The sequence below is a fragment of the Columba livia genome, chromosome 19, assembly GCF_036013475.1.
Source record: "Columba livia isolate bColLiv1 breed racing homer chromosome 19, bColLiv1.pat.W.v2, whole genome shotgun sequence".
NCBI classification, from domain to species: domain Eukaryota; kingdom Metazoa; phylum Chordata; class Aves; order Columbiformes; family Columbidae; genus Columba; species Columba livia.
The window spans coordinates 4,827,124-4,845,040 of NC_088620.1; the positions used below are offsets into that span (position 1 = coordinate 4,827,124).

A 17,917-nucleotide genomic window follows, 5' to 3' on the forward strand; every position below is an offset into this window, starting at 1 on the left:
CAAACCCTTCTTTGATTTTAGACAACACAAAACTCTTCAGAGCCACTAAATGTGCCTGATAAATACAGACTCTCGAACCGAAATTTCTTCAAACGGGTTTGCCACGAGAAGCCATTTGTAGATTTTGAGATTCCTGACCTATGAATTTCCGAGGACCATTTCTCCACTAAATATTCGAGAGTTGAGCAACAGCAACTCGCGATAGGCCCCAGGAAATCAGCTGCTGCCTTTCGTGCCTCTGATTTGACGACTTGGCACGGCCCTGGCATGCGGATTATTTTTTACTGAAGCAACATGCAGCAACACAAAAGAAGTTGAAGAAGCTGGGTCTGAAGCCACACTGGGGTGAAGAACTTGCTCGAGCTCATATGGAACAAGACCTCGGCCCAAAGTCCCCCAGCCCAGCATGGGGGCTCTGTCACCCACGCTTTCAATCTGAACTAGTCGGGTCCATGTGTTTAACACCTCAGTGTCTCCAAATAACCACAGTTGTCATCCAAAAATCACCTTTTAAAAGGAAACATGCAAGAAAATTCAGTTAAATGAATGCCTATGGAAAGCAAACTTACAAGGGGACAACCCAAATGAACTAAGAGATTAATACGTATTAACATACGCTGAAAATATTTTAGTGATAGACTCATCTAAATTTTTTTCCTGAGCCTGGAGTTGGTTTTACCATCCTCCCCTCACATCCAAAATAAGGAAGATCCTTCCACTGGTAAAATAAAAATAAAGCTAAGGCCTGAAGATACAGCTTTGCTTATGGGTTCGGCAATAAGATCACTTGACATTTTACAACCATAAATGGTAGAGCCGCGCTCCCTTTGTATACTGCAGTTAATGAAAGTCACCTGGGGTCTGGATGCCGCGTACACCCTCACCCCCGCACGCAAAAGCTGAGCCTAAAGCTGGCTAGCACCAAATATCGCCCCAAGCCTGGCCCCGAATTGCAAGCAAGGGATAAAACTCGTGTTTGGGATGGCGACGGGGTCTGGCCATGTTGCTTGGGGAACTACCGAAGGGACACGTCCCAACCGAGGTCCCTTTGGGTACTCACCTTCCAGGTAGCAGCTGGAGGAGGAGGAAAGCCCTTTCTTCGATTTGCAACCCACCAATTTCAAGCAAATCTCCAACATTTTCATTTGTTAGAGTTTGGCTTCGGCTGTCTGGTTTCCCTTCCCACCCCCGTCCTCTTTCAAGCTTCTTCTCGAGTTATCCGGTCAAAGTCTTAAAAAGAAAAAAGCTCCGGGAAAAGTTTAAAAAAAATCCAGGAAAAGTGTAAAAGATAATACCCAGGGGAAGACTAAAAGAAAATATCCGGGAAAAGTCTTAAAGAAATTATCCAGGAAAAGTCTACGAGAAAATATCCAGGAAAAGTGTAAGAAATCCAGCACTCTGAACACCATTACAAGGGCGAGCCCGAGAGGCGGAAAATCCTGGGGCCCCGCGTCTCCTCTCGCGGGGAGTGAACTCCAGCCATCTTCCCTCCTTCCCAACTCTTTTGGCGGGAGAGAGGAGGGGGCGGAAAAAGAAAAAAGAAGAAAAAAAAGGGGATTTTTTATTTTTTTTTAAAAAAAAAGGAAGAACGAAAGCAAATCCAAGCAAGTTGGGCAGAGTTAGCGCTGGCCACGCTGAGCGGCGGCTGCCCGCATGCTGCCGGCGCTGGGTGCAGGCAGGGCTGGGTGCAGGCAGGGCTGCCAACAAAGGGCCCCTTCAGCCGCTGCCTCCCTCCATGACATCAGGCGGGCGAGCAACGCCCTCGCTCCTTAACCCTCCTCCTGCCTGCGCCCTGCCTGCTCGCACAACACCAGGGTGGATAAGCAACAAGTTTCCCCGCTCTGGGAGAGCCCTCGTTGGTTTGCGAAGGGGGGAAAGGGAGGATTAAGGGATAACGCTGCTGTGATGCTCGTGCACGGCTCTGGTAAAGCGAGTTGTAGGCGATAGTCAGAAGTCTTAGACGCGGGTTGTTTCGCAGCGACTTGCAACAGGGAGAAGTGAAGTGAGAGCTGAGCCCACCTGAGCCCAGCACAAAACCTGCCAAAGAGCTGGGGGTGCTCCCCAGGAGATCCAGTCGTAGCATCACTGTGATAATTACAGGCAAATGGATTCCAATCTCAGCTGATGCACTTACACTTGCAGGGTACTACTCCCCTTGCACAAAAGTCCCACCACCCACTGTTCTTTCCCCCTGCAAACTGTGCCTTTCCCTTTCAGGTTTCTCAAGGCTACACATTAATTACAGCTGCCCAGTTTTGCGCTGTTTAGAGAGTGCTTTCTGGCATTATTGTGTGTCTCCTTTTTAAAACAACCATCACTTCCACTATATTTATTTATATTCTGTATATGTGTATACATATTGTATATATAAAGGAGACAGCAAATTGGGTGTGTATACAGTTGAATTTTTTTCCACTCAGAAATCCCTTTTCATTTCCCAAACCTTGGGGTGCTTTTGCTGCTCAGAGCAAGAGGAGCTCAAGGGTGCAGAGCTCATTGGGGTGCCAAATAGAGAGGCTGGGGATAAAGGACTGGGAAGCCGACCCCATCCCAAACCCCTCTGCAATGTGTGGAGCGCTTGGTGTGTCACACACAGGATCAACAAAGCAGCAAATCTTCATTTTTGTCTCTGCAAACCTCTCTCCACATCTGACAGTTTGTTTTGGCAAGGTTACGGACTAGCTAGCGCTCTTTTGCCCTCCAACGTTTTCAAACATTGGATGCTTTGGGGGAAACTCCGCGTGCTTCCAGCATCTGAGAACCATGCCTTCGAAACAGCAAACATTGCTCAGGCTCTTTAAACATTATTTTAGAGCATTACTTTGCCTCAGACTGGGGGCTGTACACCTCAAAGACAGCTTGGCAAGAAATTCGTGGTCTCTCAACTGCAATAACAGCATTTGCGTTTTTTTAACTACCACAAGTCACATCATTTCTAGCAGAGAAATAATCACGGTTGAAGACAGCATGATGTTCCTAGTGCTTTCATGCTTTTTCTCAGAGAAGATGAACATGGATCTCCCCATTTCATAAACCAGGGAGAGAACTTAAACATTTCCTCGGCTTAGTCCAGAGAAGAGATGAGGCTACAGATGTGATCCCCACCTCTGGCAGCCTGCACGTGCATTAGAAGGAGAACGATGCCACTCTCCCCATGCTCCCCCTTCCTCTCTCCACTTTGGAGGAACATTTCTATTTTATGGAAGCACGAGAGTTTCAAGAGAAACCAACCACCATCTCCTTGGTTTCTCGCCTGCCAAGCTTCAGATGAAACCGCAGAGAACTTGTGCAAAACTGCACTGGGAGGTAATGAAAAAAAAACGAAGGGTTAAAAGCAGATTTGGAGGAGGAAGGTTATATAAATCACAGGAGGAGCTCAGTCATCACATGTTTAGGCCCAGTGTCATGTTTAGGGAACTAGGATGAAGTAACATGGTAAGAGCAGCCCAGGCATCTTGCACGCAACTTCTTTTCCATGTGAGGAGCATCCCTGTCCCGCTTCTCCTCCAAGTGCGGCTGTAGGGACACAGAATCCCCGTAGCGTTCCCCTGGCAGCACAAAGGCTGCCCCCCAGGAACACCACCCAGACCTCACAATTAAGCTTAATATGATGAGCACTGGCAGAATTAATGCGGATTACATTCCTGATGAAGTCCTGGGGTTCTTATTCCAGCAGAAGAATGCTTCATCTCAAATTAAATTAACCCGCTTGCAGAAGAGCCTCAGTGTAAGAGAAAGGCATCCACTCGGGGAGTCAAACACAAAGAGCTACCCTGGGATAACTTCCTCTGCAGATAAACAAATTAATTTCCTTTATGTTTCCACACAGACAAGCTTGTGTGGTCCCTCTGCTACAAACTTTATCCTTCAATGTTTCCTCTTTTGTGCCATGGCAAACTAGGCTGTAAATACTTCGAGCAAATACCCTGAAAATGCCATGGAATTAACTGGAGATATAGAAATAAAAGCCATACTGGTAGCGCCACATGAACTCTGCCGCTCTTATGGCCGACATCTATTAATCCCTTTCATGTTTGTTTGCCATATACACGTCTCAGAATGAAATCAGTCATGAAAAGCACGCAGACTTCTGGACTACAGAGTGGCTCCTGCAACCTTCAACTCGGCTTCTGCTGCAGAATAGCAAAACAATTTTGGTTGGGAGCAGCCTCAGGCCCCCAGCTCAACCTCCCACTCCGAGGGCAGCCACCTATCCACATCAGGCTGTTCCAGGCTTTTTGCAGCTAAACTTTAACCGACACTGCTGGGCAGCTTGAAACACTTTTTATATCAATCCAGATTTGCCTTGCTGCAGGTTTTGAATGTTGCTTCTCCTCCTCGTGCTGTGCATCTCTGGGAAGAGGCACTCTGGTCACCGGTTGGGTGATTACGGGGGCACTGGGACACCTTCAGCCCCCTGGGCCCGGGGGGCACCGGCCGCTCCGGCCCCCGAGTGTATCAGCATCTGCTCCGGGGAAGGAGGAGCTGGACGCCACACTCCAGATGTGGCTTCGCAAGCGCCAAAAAGAGGGAAATAATCACTTCCTTCGACCTGCTGGCTCTGCTCTTGCTAATGCAATCCAGTATCCATTAGCTTTTATTGTTCATGCTCATACACCAGCGTAAACCTATTTAGCCAACTGCCTTCATGTCTGAGCTGCTTCTAGCAGACAGCTATCTGTTCTTTACTTTCTTAAAGCTACACAAAACTCGGGGACAGATTTTTCCAAAAGAGAGCGATCGCACACGTGCACGACAGTGGCAGCAAAAGGACTGGGCTCCATGAGCAGAAAGTGAGTTTTGGCACAACCCCACCACGTTAGCAGCTGGAGTGAATTTTGTTGCGATACCATTAAAAACAGCTTGAGTGCTCGTCGCCCATTTAAAAGCAGAGCTTAATTTTGGTTTAAAATCTGAAACACAGAAAGCTAACAGAGTTTGAAGCCCCAAACGCTGGGCATTCTTTGAGGGGCATGTTCAGCTGTTTGCGGATGGAAAAAGTCACTTGAAACAGAAGCAGCACAAACTAATGGTTAAAGCAAAGGAGTAAGAAAAAGAGCAGATTCTTGCTTACAGTTCTAAGTTACCTGGGCCATATCTTGCTCTTCTTTAAATGCAACTGAGAATATCCCCACGGGTGTTCAAGACTAACTCAGTGCAGGTTGTAAAGCACTTTGCTGTCTCCAGGCATTTGGAGCAATGAAAAGTAGAATCGCATCATTTGTAAGATGCATTTTTCTTAGTAAGTGATAAGTTTACATGTTATTGTGGGCATTCACAGGTCACTATCTTTATGATTAAAAATAGGACTGTGCCACAGAGCGCTGCCACGCTACACAGCTCTCTTCTGATGACATCTTTCACATGGTGGGATAACACATTCTAACACCATTACCTGATTAAAAATATATGTGTATATGAAAATGATCAAAGCAGGCGATGTTGAAAGCCATGAATGACCACAGCATGTGCTACAGACACAGCTGTAACAAAGCTGGGCTTTGATCCAGCAGCAAATGCAGTATTGACTGTTTTCCTAGGGGCTGGTCCAGCTTTGTCTGACAGATTCCAGTCTCCCTTTGGGTTTTCAGATCCTCCACCATTAAATGCCTATATCCACACTTAGGTACAATGTAGCAAACTTTCTGGAAGGTACTGGTGTGTATTAGATGGGTATTAGATTGAGATGACTAACAGCTTTAAAATCGTGGCTACTAACTCTACCTTCTTGGCACACACAGCACAAAACACTGGCTGGTGGAGTTTTGTAGAACTGTTTGCAATTAATACAATCAGTAGGTCTTGCACATTAAGTTTTACTATGGTATGTCAAAGAGAGCGCGGCAGAAGGTGAGTCCGAGACTGGCAGGGTTAGACCTGAGTGCACATCCCATTAAAAGCCACCTCAGATTTAAACAACTGTCTCTTGAGTCAGTCGCCTCTTCATCTCAATAATTGTTCACTGACACCTTGTAACTACTCCAGAGAACAAGTGAAAACAAGTCTGCCAGGATACTCCCACATTCTCCTCTTACCAATGACAGCGCTACACAAAAAGCCAATTATGTTTGTGATTTATTACTAGTACCTGCCACGTAATAGGTAGAGGGTGAGAAAAGCCCTTGTTGGTGTTTGCACATAGAATGACTTACATCAGCCCAGTAAAACTTTCCAAGTTTGTTCATGCACCCAAGGAGAAAGCCCAAAGCACCAAGATACGTATTTGGTGATCTCCAGGAGTCAGTAATACCAGTGGCATTAGTAACACACACCCAGACAAACAGGGCTCGGGTGGTTTTACGGCTCAGCCCAGGTGAACCCTCACGATCTGTGTCATCCCAGTTTCTCCAGCTCTGCCGCAGCTCAAACTCTGCGCTGCCTTTGCCTCTTTTCTTCTACCTTTTTCTATAGACATCTCTGCCTTTTCTTTTCCAGCTCACGTACAAAATATTTTTATAGAGACCATTATTCTACCTTTCTATTGAAGCTTTGCTGAAAATTCAGCTGACAGATTCACAATAGCTAGTTAAAATAGAAACAAAAGCCTCTTGCTACTAATCTGATCAGTCGAGGATAGGCATTACTGTAAATAAAAAACCACCACGCATCAATTTGAACAAAGGCTGGTTAACACCTGAGCGCAAACAGTGTTTTCCTTCCTTTCTTCAGAAACCATCTAGCACAGCGTGAACAGATATCTGCACATACAATGAAATACTAACACTTGTGGCACTTGGACTTAGTGAGTCCCACTCTCACAGGAAGAAACTTAGCAACAAAAAGCCAGGTCACAAAAAGTCCACTGTACACATCAACCGAAAAACAAAGGATTTTGCAACACAGCATGTGCGTTTGTTGTTTTTTTTCCCCATGATTTAACAGATGTTTGTTATTTGCAGTTTTCATGAGTGCAGGAGGAGGCTGAGAAGTGGTGGGATTTCAGAGAGGGGATGTTCAACTATTTGCGATTCCTTTCAAGCAACAGGAGAATCCTCCTTCTAAGGTAGTAACAAGGCAGAGGATAGCACTAGATTTCTGCAATAGTGGTGTGTTTCCACAATATTCATGCAAAAAAACAAGGCTGGTCGTAAGCTTTGCAGGGAATTGCCTGGTTATTAGTGTTTGAAGCCTGTAAGATTAAATCCAAGTCCCAAGGGGCTCTTCACAAACCACTGGAAAAGTTTTGGGTGTCTTCCACTGAACACTTTTATCTGCAGGCAAAGAGAAACTTGCACTTTTCAGATCTGAAAAAATTAGCAACTTACCTTACAAATACACACACACAAAATCAAAGAAACTCCTACTTCAGTCAAGTCAGTTTATTAAGGTTGTAAAAGAGGGAGTGGGGGCTGAGAGGTTCTGTGCAATAGGGAGAATTAGGGATCCCACTGAAGCTCGGTATTTCGTGCCAGGGCAGAGCAGAGCGGGCTCACAGCCAGGCAGGGCTCCATCAGAAAAGATACATACTTGGAAAGGATCAGAAAATACATTTTAAAGAGGTTTCTTCGCCAAATACTGACTCAGATCTTGAGTGAGAGCATTTCCGTATTTCTTTTAAATGAAAGGGCAATGAAACGGAGATGGAAAAAGTAAAGGTAAAACAAGAGGTTAAAACGGGGAGCTGGACGCTGATGAGCTCATGAGTTATCTTGTGTCACCCTGAGCACAACCACAGAAGGGTCAGGAGGACCAGTAAAACATGGTTCAGTCCCAATGGCACCGAAGTGGTTAATTCCTTCCATTCAAGAGCTGAAAAAAATCTGCCAAAGCAGAAGACCAGGCCTAAGAGATCAAATTACACATGAGGAGGGGGTGGAAGGGGAGAGGAAGAAAAGAAAACAAGTATTACTGAACCAGACCCATCCGGGAGGAGGAGGAGGATGGAGGAGGCAGGTTCATCCCTGCAAACACCCTCGCTTGGCCGCTCCCCACATCCACAGCTCGGGAACATCGACCTGCACCGAGCACCTGAACCCTGGGCAACGTGAAAAACCTTTTGTGCATCAGCTATTGAATTAATACCGCTGGAAGAGCTGAAACTTCTCTCTCCCTTGCTCTCCCCACCAGAGCCGCGCAGCCCTGCGGGAATTTCTCTCGCAAGGGGAGAGTCGCTTGGGCACAGCTCGGGGAACGTGTCTGGCACACTTGCTGCTGCCACAGGTACAGGAATCCCCAAAGTACTTGAAAAGCAAAGGAAAAAATACCCTGCGTAGCAGACACAAATGATAGTCCACCAATAAACATCCATCAATAAACAATCCATCAAACCTAGTAGTGATTCAAGCCCTTTGCCTTGGAGCTGATCGCACACAGAAGGTCTCGCGGCAGTATTCCCATTTTCAGGGCTCCCTACCCAGCCGTGCACCTTTCCTCCGGTCCTCACCCACCAAAGCTGTTTAAGCATTGAATTCAGCAAAAATTACAATCATTTTCTGAAATGCAGAAGATTTAAAGTATAACAACACACGGAGCAATAGGAGACTGGGATCAATTCAATTGCAAGGATCTCTTTTCTCAGGGGATCTTAAACAGAGTTGCTTTTGAACAGCCTCAATATTGACGGACAGAAACCTTCACACAGTGTAAACATTTCCTCACACTGTAACAAGTGGGATTTTTTTAAAAAACAAACACAAAGACACACACGAAAAACCCCAAACAAAAGAAATGGACAATGGTGCCTTCTGATGAGCAATCAAGACTTCACTACCTCATGCACAGGGGAGTACATTCTTTTAAGAAAGTAGAAGCGCTTTCTAAATATATCCATTAAAAAGCGTCTATATAAGTGTAAAGGATGCTACATAAAAACACCTACAATCATGTGATTTGAATTACAGTATTTATCCACCCTCCATATTTCCTCTCAATCCTCCTTCACATACATAGGTGAAGTGTTTGGTGCTCCATGGCACTAATTGCTTATTATTCCCAGTGTAAGAAATTAAATATGCGCCCGATACCCCACCTTCTGGTTTATAAACCACATTTCTCAGGTCCTTGGAGAGCACTGGTTCTTTCCATCCAGCGGAGCTGCCTCACAGCATGGCAGAGGGCAGCATAGAAAGATTCCTGACATTGAACTTGATGCCGGCTGTTCACAGCTCGCCCAGGGCATGTTCGATATCAACAGCACAACAATCTGCAAAAAGCCTGCACATGCAGAAATGGTAAGACATGAAAAGGAATCACAGAATCCCAGAATGTCAGGGGTTGAAGGGACCTGGAAAGCTCATCCAGTGCAATCCCCCCATGGAGCAGGAACACCCAGATGAGGTTACACAGGAAGGTGTCCAGGCGGGTTGGAATGTCTGCAGAGAAGGAGACTCCACAACCCCCCTGGGCAGCCTGGGCCAGGCTCTGCACCCTCACTGAGAAGAAGTTTCTTCTCAAATTTAAGTGGAACCTTTTCTGTTCCAGTTTGAACCCTTTACCCCATGTCCTATCATTGGTTGTCACCGAATGTCACTGAAAAGGAGCTAGACCCAAGGATAACAGACAAGATAAAGAGAAGGTTTTTGTGTGTTGGAGCACCAGGGAGTCTATCTCATGTGGAAAACCAGGAGAAATCAGAGATCTCAGATGACAACGTTCCACATAAACATGCTGGGACTCCCCGAGGTCTCTCACAGACATGGGGATAACAGAAAAACAGTGAGTTCTACAGCCTAGTGAAACAGTGCTCCAAAGCACTTCAGTCTCGAAAGCTGTGAGGAGTCACAAAGTTGCAGTAACTGAAGTGGAAAATACAACGGCTCACACGAACGCCTGTTAACACTGATTACTGCCCTTTTCTGAATCCGCTCTCTCTTTATAATATCATAAGAAAAAGCAAACACGAACAGCAATGAGGAACAGCCTATTCTGAAACCACTTCCAGAAACAGGGATTGTTTAAACAAAATATATTAAGTGAAACCATCTGTATTAGGGGCCAAACGCCGTCTGAGGCTGAATGTGCAAAAATTGCCATTTTACAAAATTTGGGCAATTATTGTTGGTTATGGTTTGAATATAAATAAACAACGGCCCGGAGGTGTTAGTGAGGAGGTAAGATTGAGCGAGGATTTCACTCTACATCTCCAGAACATACAGTGCCAAGAGAACATTATTAATCTTGGTGCTGCCCACTCCAGTGTGCTCAGAGGAAGGTCGGCCATTGCTAAGGATAGTAAATATTAACCTAAATATTCAACATTTACATTAAAGCCTGCAGACAGGTACCTTGTAAGAGACTGACACACTGTACCGTTTCAAATATACGTTGATCCCTTCTCATCCCTAAGGATTCGCGCACGACTCATCCAGTTTATCCGAAATACAACTTTAATCAGAGCGCCTCAAAGCAAAGCGAATGGCAGCAGATCTTGGACGCTAAGATCCTCAAGTATTTATTTAGACAATGTAAATTGTGAGCCGATATCACTATACAAAGGGGGAAAGTGCCACCGAGGGGAAAATGCCCTGCACCACGCAGAACAGCTACATAGGAGTATGGCATTAGTCACCTGCTAGGGATGTGATAACCTCCGATTAACTGAAGAAATATTTCCGTATGTATCACTAATGAAGTCAGACTGCAATCAAATACAGCAGCTGCGAAGGCAGAAAAATCATTAATCATTTTTGTCTGGAAAACAGAGCGTGATGATAGAATGGAACGCTACAATTTACTTGTTTTCAACAAAACTACCAGCGAGAAGGTCAAAAGAATACCAATTTTAACAAATTTTTAAATTAACATTTACAAGCTAATACGCCAATGCCCGCTTTTTAAGCGGACAAATATTTAATGGATCCAATATAAATGCAAATGTCAGCTATCAAAAGTCAAATTGCACAGCTATGATGTAATGAAATAGCTTTGCTTTATGGGAATGAAGTCACAAGTTTGAAATATGGCCTTGGGTATTGAAAAAAAACCAACTTTCACGGAAGTTGCACAACTGTAATTCAATTGCTTGCCTAAGTCTAAAATTTTATAGGTATTTAAATTAAACTCTAAAGATATAAATGAGTCATCAATTTGCATAAGCATTGCTGGGGACCATATCCCTCTTCAATCAGAATGAACTAATGAAGCTTTCATGGTCTGAACAGAATAGCTACAGCAAGAGAGTTAAAGCTGAACCCTAACACTGATGTGCGTGCACATTACAGCCACAAGACACTTGTACATTCCTGATAAAGTGTGAGAAGAGCCTGTACACACAGAAGAATACACAGGTTGGTATAGAACCCAGTGAAAGCAGACTCAAGGAATGGGGATGTTCAGAGCAAATTAGCAAATATGGGGGAACTGAAGGCCCAGCAACGATCTGCAATCTGAAACGAGCAAACCAGAGAGACAGCAGCAAACCCGGAGGCTTAGGAGATCTTGTATTTAGCTTTGCAGAGCAGGAGGAGGCCGGGCTTGTGGGACAGATGGGAATGTTCATTCCAAACGCTTGAATACCCCGTGAAGTGATGCAGCCACCAAGTCACCCCAGCATCGCTCTCGAGGAGCCCAGAGACTGAGGTGCCACACTCACAAAAAGCCACGTTTTCTCCTTTTCCTTCACTCCGGGCTCTCCAGAAACCAGCTGTTTTATTTTTGGAAAACTCACAGCCTTACCTGTAAGGCACAGCCAGCTTTGATGCCTCTGACTCTGTTGTGCTCAGACAGAAATCAACAAAGTTCAGCACCTGAAGTTGCATTACAAGCGCTCGATTGCAGCGGGGGAAAAGCCTCCCTGGAAGGGAGATTCATCAGGTTTGCAATGTCTTACTGCCTCTCCTGGGAGAACAGCCTCAGCCTGTTGGCCTCGTAAATGAGGAACACGGGCTCTCAGTTCTGAAGCAAAAATTATAAGCATTCCATAGGGAATATATGAAACACAGGACATTACCTTTGACTTCATGGATACTTTTTGCCTCCAGAATTATATCATAAAGATTAATTCACTTGTGGTTTTAGAGGTGCCCAAATACTACAGTGGTTAGTATAGTGGAAAGTTTTCAAACAAAACAACCAATGCACCAACAGTATCGCAATAGATTTGGCTATTTCACTTGCAATAGGAACCAGAAGTGTTTTCAGAACACAACTAATCCCTGAAATGTGAATCACCATGTGGTTTGAAGGAAGGGGGCATCCCATACCCATTTTGTCTGTCTGGGGGTGGATGTGAAGAGAAATGGCAGTGTCCATTAGCAGCAAACCCCGCCGTGGTGGTGGCAGCAGCAAGTGCTTCTAACAGCCCTGATGGTCCAGTGAGGATCTGGACATGGGTTTACAAACCACACGGTGCTTCCTTAACAGGATCTTGTCTTCCCAAGGCAGCTGAAATGGCCCAAGAGCGATGGATCCCGAGACAGCTGCGCTGCAGCAACAGCACACAGCTCGGAACGCTGCACAAACCATCCAAATCTGAGGGCGGTTGAAAACGTTGAGGAAAAAGATGAGCGGGGGCCAAACCCAGAGGCTGCCCCCCGCCTTCCTTCCTGTCCCTCCCAATAAGTTATTCATTAACATACCAAAACACACAAATCAATGAAGAATTCATGGAGATTCCCTGAATACCAAAATCCTGAGTATAATGGCAAGCAGAACTAGCTTAACACCCTCTTCCAGTTCCACACCCTGCCCCGGGTGGATCGCTTTTCTACAGCTCCTCTTGTATTTACAGCAGAGAAGTCCTTACTGAACCCCTTCATCGCCGATACCTTCGATGAGCGCAGACCATCTCTAACCAGAGCAGCGGCCACAAATGCTGTATCTTTAAATCCGTCCCCATTTCATCTTCCAAGTTTCTGTTTGAGCCGTTACAGCTCCCTCAGGACTCCACTGACTCACTGCATTTTCTGGATGACGCAAGCATGCCCTTCTGCACAGCTTCAAAACAGGCTCCAAACATTTCCAGTCAGAAACTGGCCACCAAAGAACCTTATAAATCAGGTGTTCTTCCTGAGCAGGCATTACCCCGTGAAGCAGGAAGCAAGCTTCAGTTCCCATCCTCATTGGAAATGTATTAATCACTGGCACTCCTTGGGAATACTTCTAGGAAAGCTGAAGTTTCCGCTATGAAATCCTGTGGAAAATAGTTTGCTCCTCGACCGAACGCCTCGGAGAGCTGGCCCACCAGTTCTGTCCAGCTCGGAACCTTCTCCGAGCGCACTTGTGGTTACAGTTCTGCCGCCGAGTGTCCATGCAAACCTCTGCTCGCAAGCTGCACCTTTTCAAAGCACCTGCAAATATAAAACCCCTCTCAAGCTCACACTGGTTCCCAGTTTGTCAGTTCTACGTGCCAGCAAGGGCATGCAGGTAAAGAAAGAGGATATCTGTTCTGGGAGGGAACGTTGAAGGGGACACAAGCCAAGCAGTGGGTGGACTCTATGAGAGATGTGAAGCCACCACGGGGACAGACACCTGCAAAACCCTGGGCTGGGGACAGCATCTCCATGACTCAGCTCTGTATCTCTTCCTTCTGAATTGCTTCACTCAGCTCTTCGTGCTCCCCCAGTCACTGCAAACAGACCTTTTATGTACATTTTTTCATACAGGAATGGTAACAAGAGCAAAACAAACATGGGGCTTCTGACTTATGTTTGCTGCTTGATAGCAAAGGCAGCTGAAAAAAAATCTGTCTTTCTGCTTGTAGCTTTCAGCTTTTATGCATTCTGAAAAATTTCACTGTGACAAGAGAACTGGAAGTGACATAAAAACGTTAAACTGAATAATGAAACGGAGAAAAAAATGCAGAGACAAAGACAAGTGTCTTGTTTTATCTACACTAACATCGATTATACACGTCTTAAGGAAAGAGGCACCCTTGCTGGAGAGCCCGCTTATTCCCTTCAAGCCAAGATAAGTAAGATAAATGTTTAAGACAAACCTGTTGATGCTTCATTCTCTACAACATGCAAAATATTTTGGCAGCAGAGTGTTTGTGACTCGGTTTGCAGGCTCGGCAAGGGCAGCACCACCAGATCCGCACCCCGCGGGCAGGGGATGGACGGGCAGCACCCAACATCATCTCCTCCCGTCGCAGAGTAACACAACCACTGTTCTTACAGACAGTGACCGAGAACATGGAGCAAACAGGCAGGTTGGGGCCACCAGAAAGGCAGGTAGCAGGGCAGGGACATGCTGAGAAGTGCAGGATGGATTTACATGGTCAGTGACCAAGAGTTCAGCAAATAATGCCCTGGCTCCATTCCTACTGCAAAACAAGGACTTGGAGGATATTTGCAAAATCAGCTTTAATCCTTATTTTCAGTCATTCAAAAAAAAGCACATACAACTTAGCGTTTTCTGTATAGACATTGGGAGTTTTACACTGAACTATATGTTTAAAAGGTATTCTAGAGTGTAAGTGTGCTCAGCTTTATTTAGATTCTTTTAATTGGAATTTGCGGGATCTTGGAACAACAGGGAACTGAAGATCCTGCCAATTCATGACAAAAAGAGTAGATTTTCTAAACGGATAAATACACTAAAACTGTGAACTGAAAACTATACACAGCATGCTTTTTCGCACAATCAAATTACCAGATATTCATCACATTTCTACAGCCAGCTAAATTGCTTTTTCTACATTTTTGTGTTTCCTAGTTCACTCTTAAAGCAACAGAGAAAAGAAATGAGGCACAAAGGTAAAACTCTGATGCAAGATTAATGTATTGGTGTAAGAATCTGGCCAGCTTATAAACTGCTGGAAAGCTGCTTTCTTCCAATCAGGCTGGATTTGCAGCCCATGAAGCAAGGACGCACTGAGGACAGCAATCGAAAAGTGTCAGGAACTGTGATTCAGAGAGGTGAATCACCACCAGCTCCCCAAGAGATCTGGGATAAACGTACCCAACCGGAGCCCTTCGCAAGATTACACAACCCTGAGCAGCCAGCGCAGCCATCGGGGCCGTTCCCTTGGAGTCAGAGCTCAGGTCCCGGTTCTCAATCCTCTCTTCACAGCACCGCACAAGGCGGCTGCTGCTCTCGCTGGGTTTGTTTCCACTTGCAGCTTGAGGTTTGGGTTGCCCAGAAGCCCACACACCAGCACAGCCCCGCTGCCAAGCACGTGGTAGAGCCCTGGCATGGAAGCCGCGCTCCATCTTCAAGAGCTGTTTGTTATTCAACAGCCACGGATCAGCCAATTTAACTTCACACGGGAAGAGCGGCGGTGGCGCGCATCGCTCCGCTCCTTCCATTCCATACATTACCTTTACACAGCACAGACTTTGCGCTTGCCCAGTAGTTTTATCTCTAGAAAAAGCACATTCCTAGCTCAGACATCACGCTTGGCCAAATCATCTGAAAGCACATTTTGATCCACAGCAAACTCTAATAGAATGCATTTTTATTAAGGTCCTTTGAATCACAGATGTGCAAACAGGGAGAGAAGTTCTGCGGCCCATATTTGAAGACAGCTGATGGCTTTTTGCTCGAGTAGAAACTGTGGAATTTGGCCTGCGGAGCTTTACCCCAGAAGCCATCCAATCTCATGACTAAGTGCATGCGAAGCAATGGGGGTGGTGGGGAAGAGACACGCAGGAAGATGGAGCTCTTCTAGTAAACATCTGAGCTGTCTGGAATAAAGGCTGTGCTATTAAAATGAAGCCGCTGCTGGTTTTCCAGTATCTTTTCCTCTGTTTATCTCAGTTGCCATGGCTCTTGTTTGAATCATCTGAACAAATTACATACACATGTCCCAGGCCACATTATTTCCACTCATTCCACAACTCCAGATCGACTTTCACTCACCTGGCAGCCGCTCGGGCCAAACAACGTCATCACGGCTAGCGAGGGAGCGCTGATTGGAAACCGATGTCAATTACTTCAAAACGGCTTATTAATATTTCAGGAAATGCAGAAAAGAGGAAGAACACAGAAAAATATGGCATGTTATCCTTCAGGACCTGGGTTCCAAGAAGGTTGAGTCTCCAGTGTTGACACAAGCGAGGGCTCTTTCGGGTCAGCTGGAGCGCACCAGCTTGGAGCTGCAGAAGCTGCTCCCCTGCTCCTCCAGCGTATGAGCGAGACCAAAAGGAACGGAGTCAAAATTCAGCTCTCTGGTGCATCAAGCCATCTAAATAACCCAATATATTGTCCTCTGACTGTGGTTGTGGGCCAAGTGTCCCAAACTGATTAGTTGCAACTTAAAGTTAGATATGAGCCTACTGAAAGGAGGCCAGACTGTGCCTGTGGTGCTGCTAATCCACAGCTCTCAGAAATATTTATTGTGTTGAAAACGGAGCTCAAAAGGATCCTACACCTTCACCAATAAAGATGTGGGGTTTATTACTCTCTGCATCAGAAGACTGAGACAGAAACCGTGCTCTGCCTTAAACATACAGCATGAAAACCAACCTCTATCACTGGCGCCATGTCAAAAATCCAGAGTATGGAGGATTTCTGCCCCTCCTCCCAATTCTGTCCTCTCCAAACCATTGAGAATCAGAAGCCGAGAGCTGACACTGAAAGCAGCAGCTGAAGCAGCACTGCAGCCACTATCCTTTGCCCAGACAGAGGATATTCTGCTGCTAGACACATAAAGACAGCTCAGAGACACCGCTGTCCTCCCGAGTCACAGACCAGGAGCGGCTGGTGCATCTCGGGCTGCAAAAAAACAAGGATCCCTCAGAATTTGTGTTGGGAATGACCTTTTGTCTGCAATTGAGCAAGATGGAAACATGAAGGGATTGCTCCCGTGGTTGGCAGGAGCCTGGATTTCTCCTGCCCACTTGCAGCCCGGCCCCTGGCTACCTGAGGAACCAGAAACGTTGCCCAACCGGCCAGCGGCATCTGGGCACGTGCGCCCCCCGCTCAGCCGGCGCGGAAACCGAGGGCTGACCATGCTGAAAATGGAAAATCATTTTGTACAACGTCGATGTTGCTGCCCAGGGAGTTTAAGAAACAAGCGAAACCCAACAAGGAAACTACCGCTGTGATGTTTTAATCGAAAGCTTGCATTAGGTGAGGAGCGGGTCCTACATCAGTCTCTCTCTGCTGCCTTCAGCAACCCCATTCAACTGGTTAATTCTAGAAAATACTCTAGCCTCTACAACATATTAATTCCTTCTTGTAATCCTAAGGTATAGCTGCAAATATAAAATTAAAAAAAGAGAGAACAACTACCAAAAGCACCACTGTATCCTTACCATGTAACTCTGCAATTCTGCACTGAACACAACACGAATGAACTCACTTTGTAGCACACCAGATTTCAGAACCCCGGTTAATTGATCCCAAATTCTTCATATTACCAATTTGCTCCAGGACTATGTCTGTACAAAGGTTCTCCTTGCACTAGCAGCACAAAATCCACTGAAATAGCTCAATACTAGATGGTTTCATGAATGTTTCAACAGCTAAAGTGTTGCTGTACAGAAGCACAAAAAGAGCAAACTGCTAATTCTTTTATTTTCTCCTACTGCTCTGACATTCTGGGAGAATTTTACTAGTGTTAAATAGAAAGAGAAGACAAAATACGGTGAAATTAATGGATTAAATGTGCAATAAGCCGAAGGAAGGTGGAAAATAAATATCTGCAATTTTGGAAGCCAAAATAAATCCCAGCACAATGAAAAAATGATGGTGGTCATTTTCTTCTCAAAACACAAGACCCCCAAAGCAAAGGATACATTGCGAGACATCTTTTGTGAGCTTAGAGCAATTCATTCAAATATTTGCATCAGCTTTTCCTGACCACAGAAGATAAATGCAAAAAACACATACAAAGTGGGACCTCAGCACTTCCAGAACTCTGATAGCAATTGGTCTCTGTCACGGTACATGTACCTACTGTCCTTTATTAGGAACTGCATTTGAAACGCAGATAACACATATGATAACATACTTTTTTTCAAAGAAAAATAAAACCAGCTGAGTTTTCCCTGCTTCACCCTCCATTTCGGGGTTAAATTAGGCTGCAAGTTATTAG

At 45.4% G+C, this 17,917-nt stretch overlaps 1 protein-coding gene across 2 annotated transcripts in view; it reads right to left on the minus strand.

Moving 5' to 3' along the window:
• Positions 1 to 17,917, minus strand: part of ABL1 (ABL proto-oncogene 1, non-receptor tyrosine kinase) — a 73,476-nt gene that overhangs the window by 29,338 nt on the left and 26,221 nt on the right. The window contains exon 1 of one of the 2 annotated variants that reach the window (XM_065035192.1): positions 1,061 to 1,751. The exons of the other annotated variant lie outside the window; for it this stretch is intronic. Coding sequence (XP_064891264.1) covers positions 1,061 to 1,145 — 85 coding nt within the window. The 5' untranslated portion in view covers positions 1,146 to 1,751. Of the gene's footprint in view, positions 1 to 1,060; positions 1,752 to 17,917 lie in introns of those variants that run through there. 2 annotated transcript variants of the gene reach the window in all.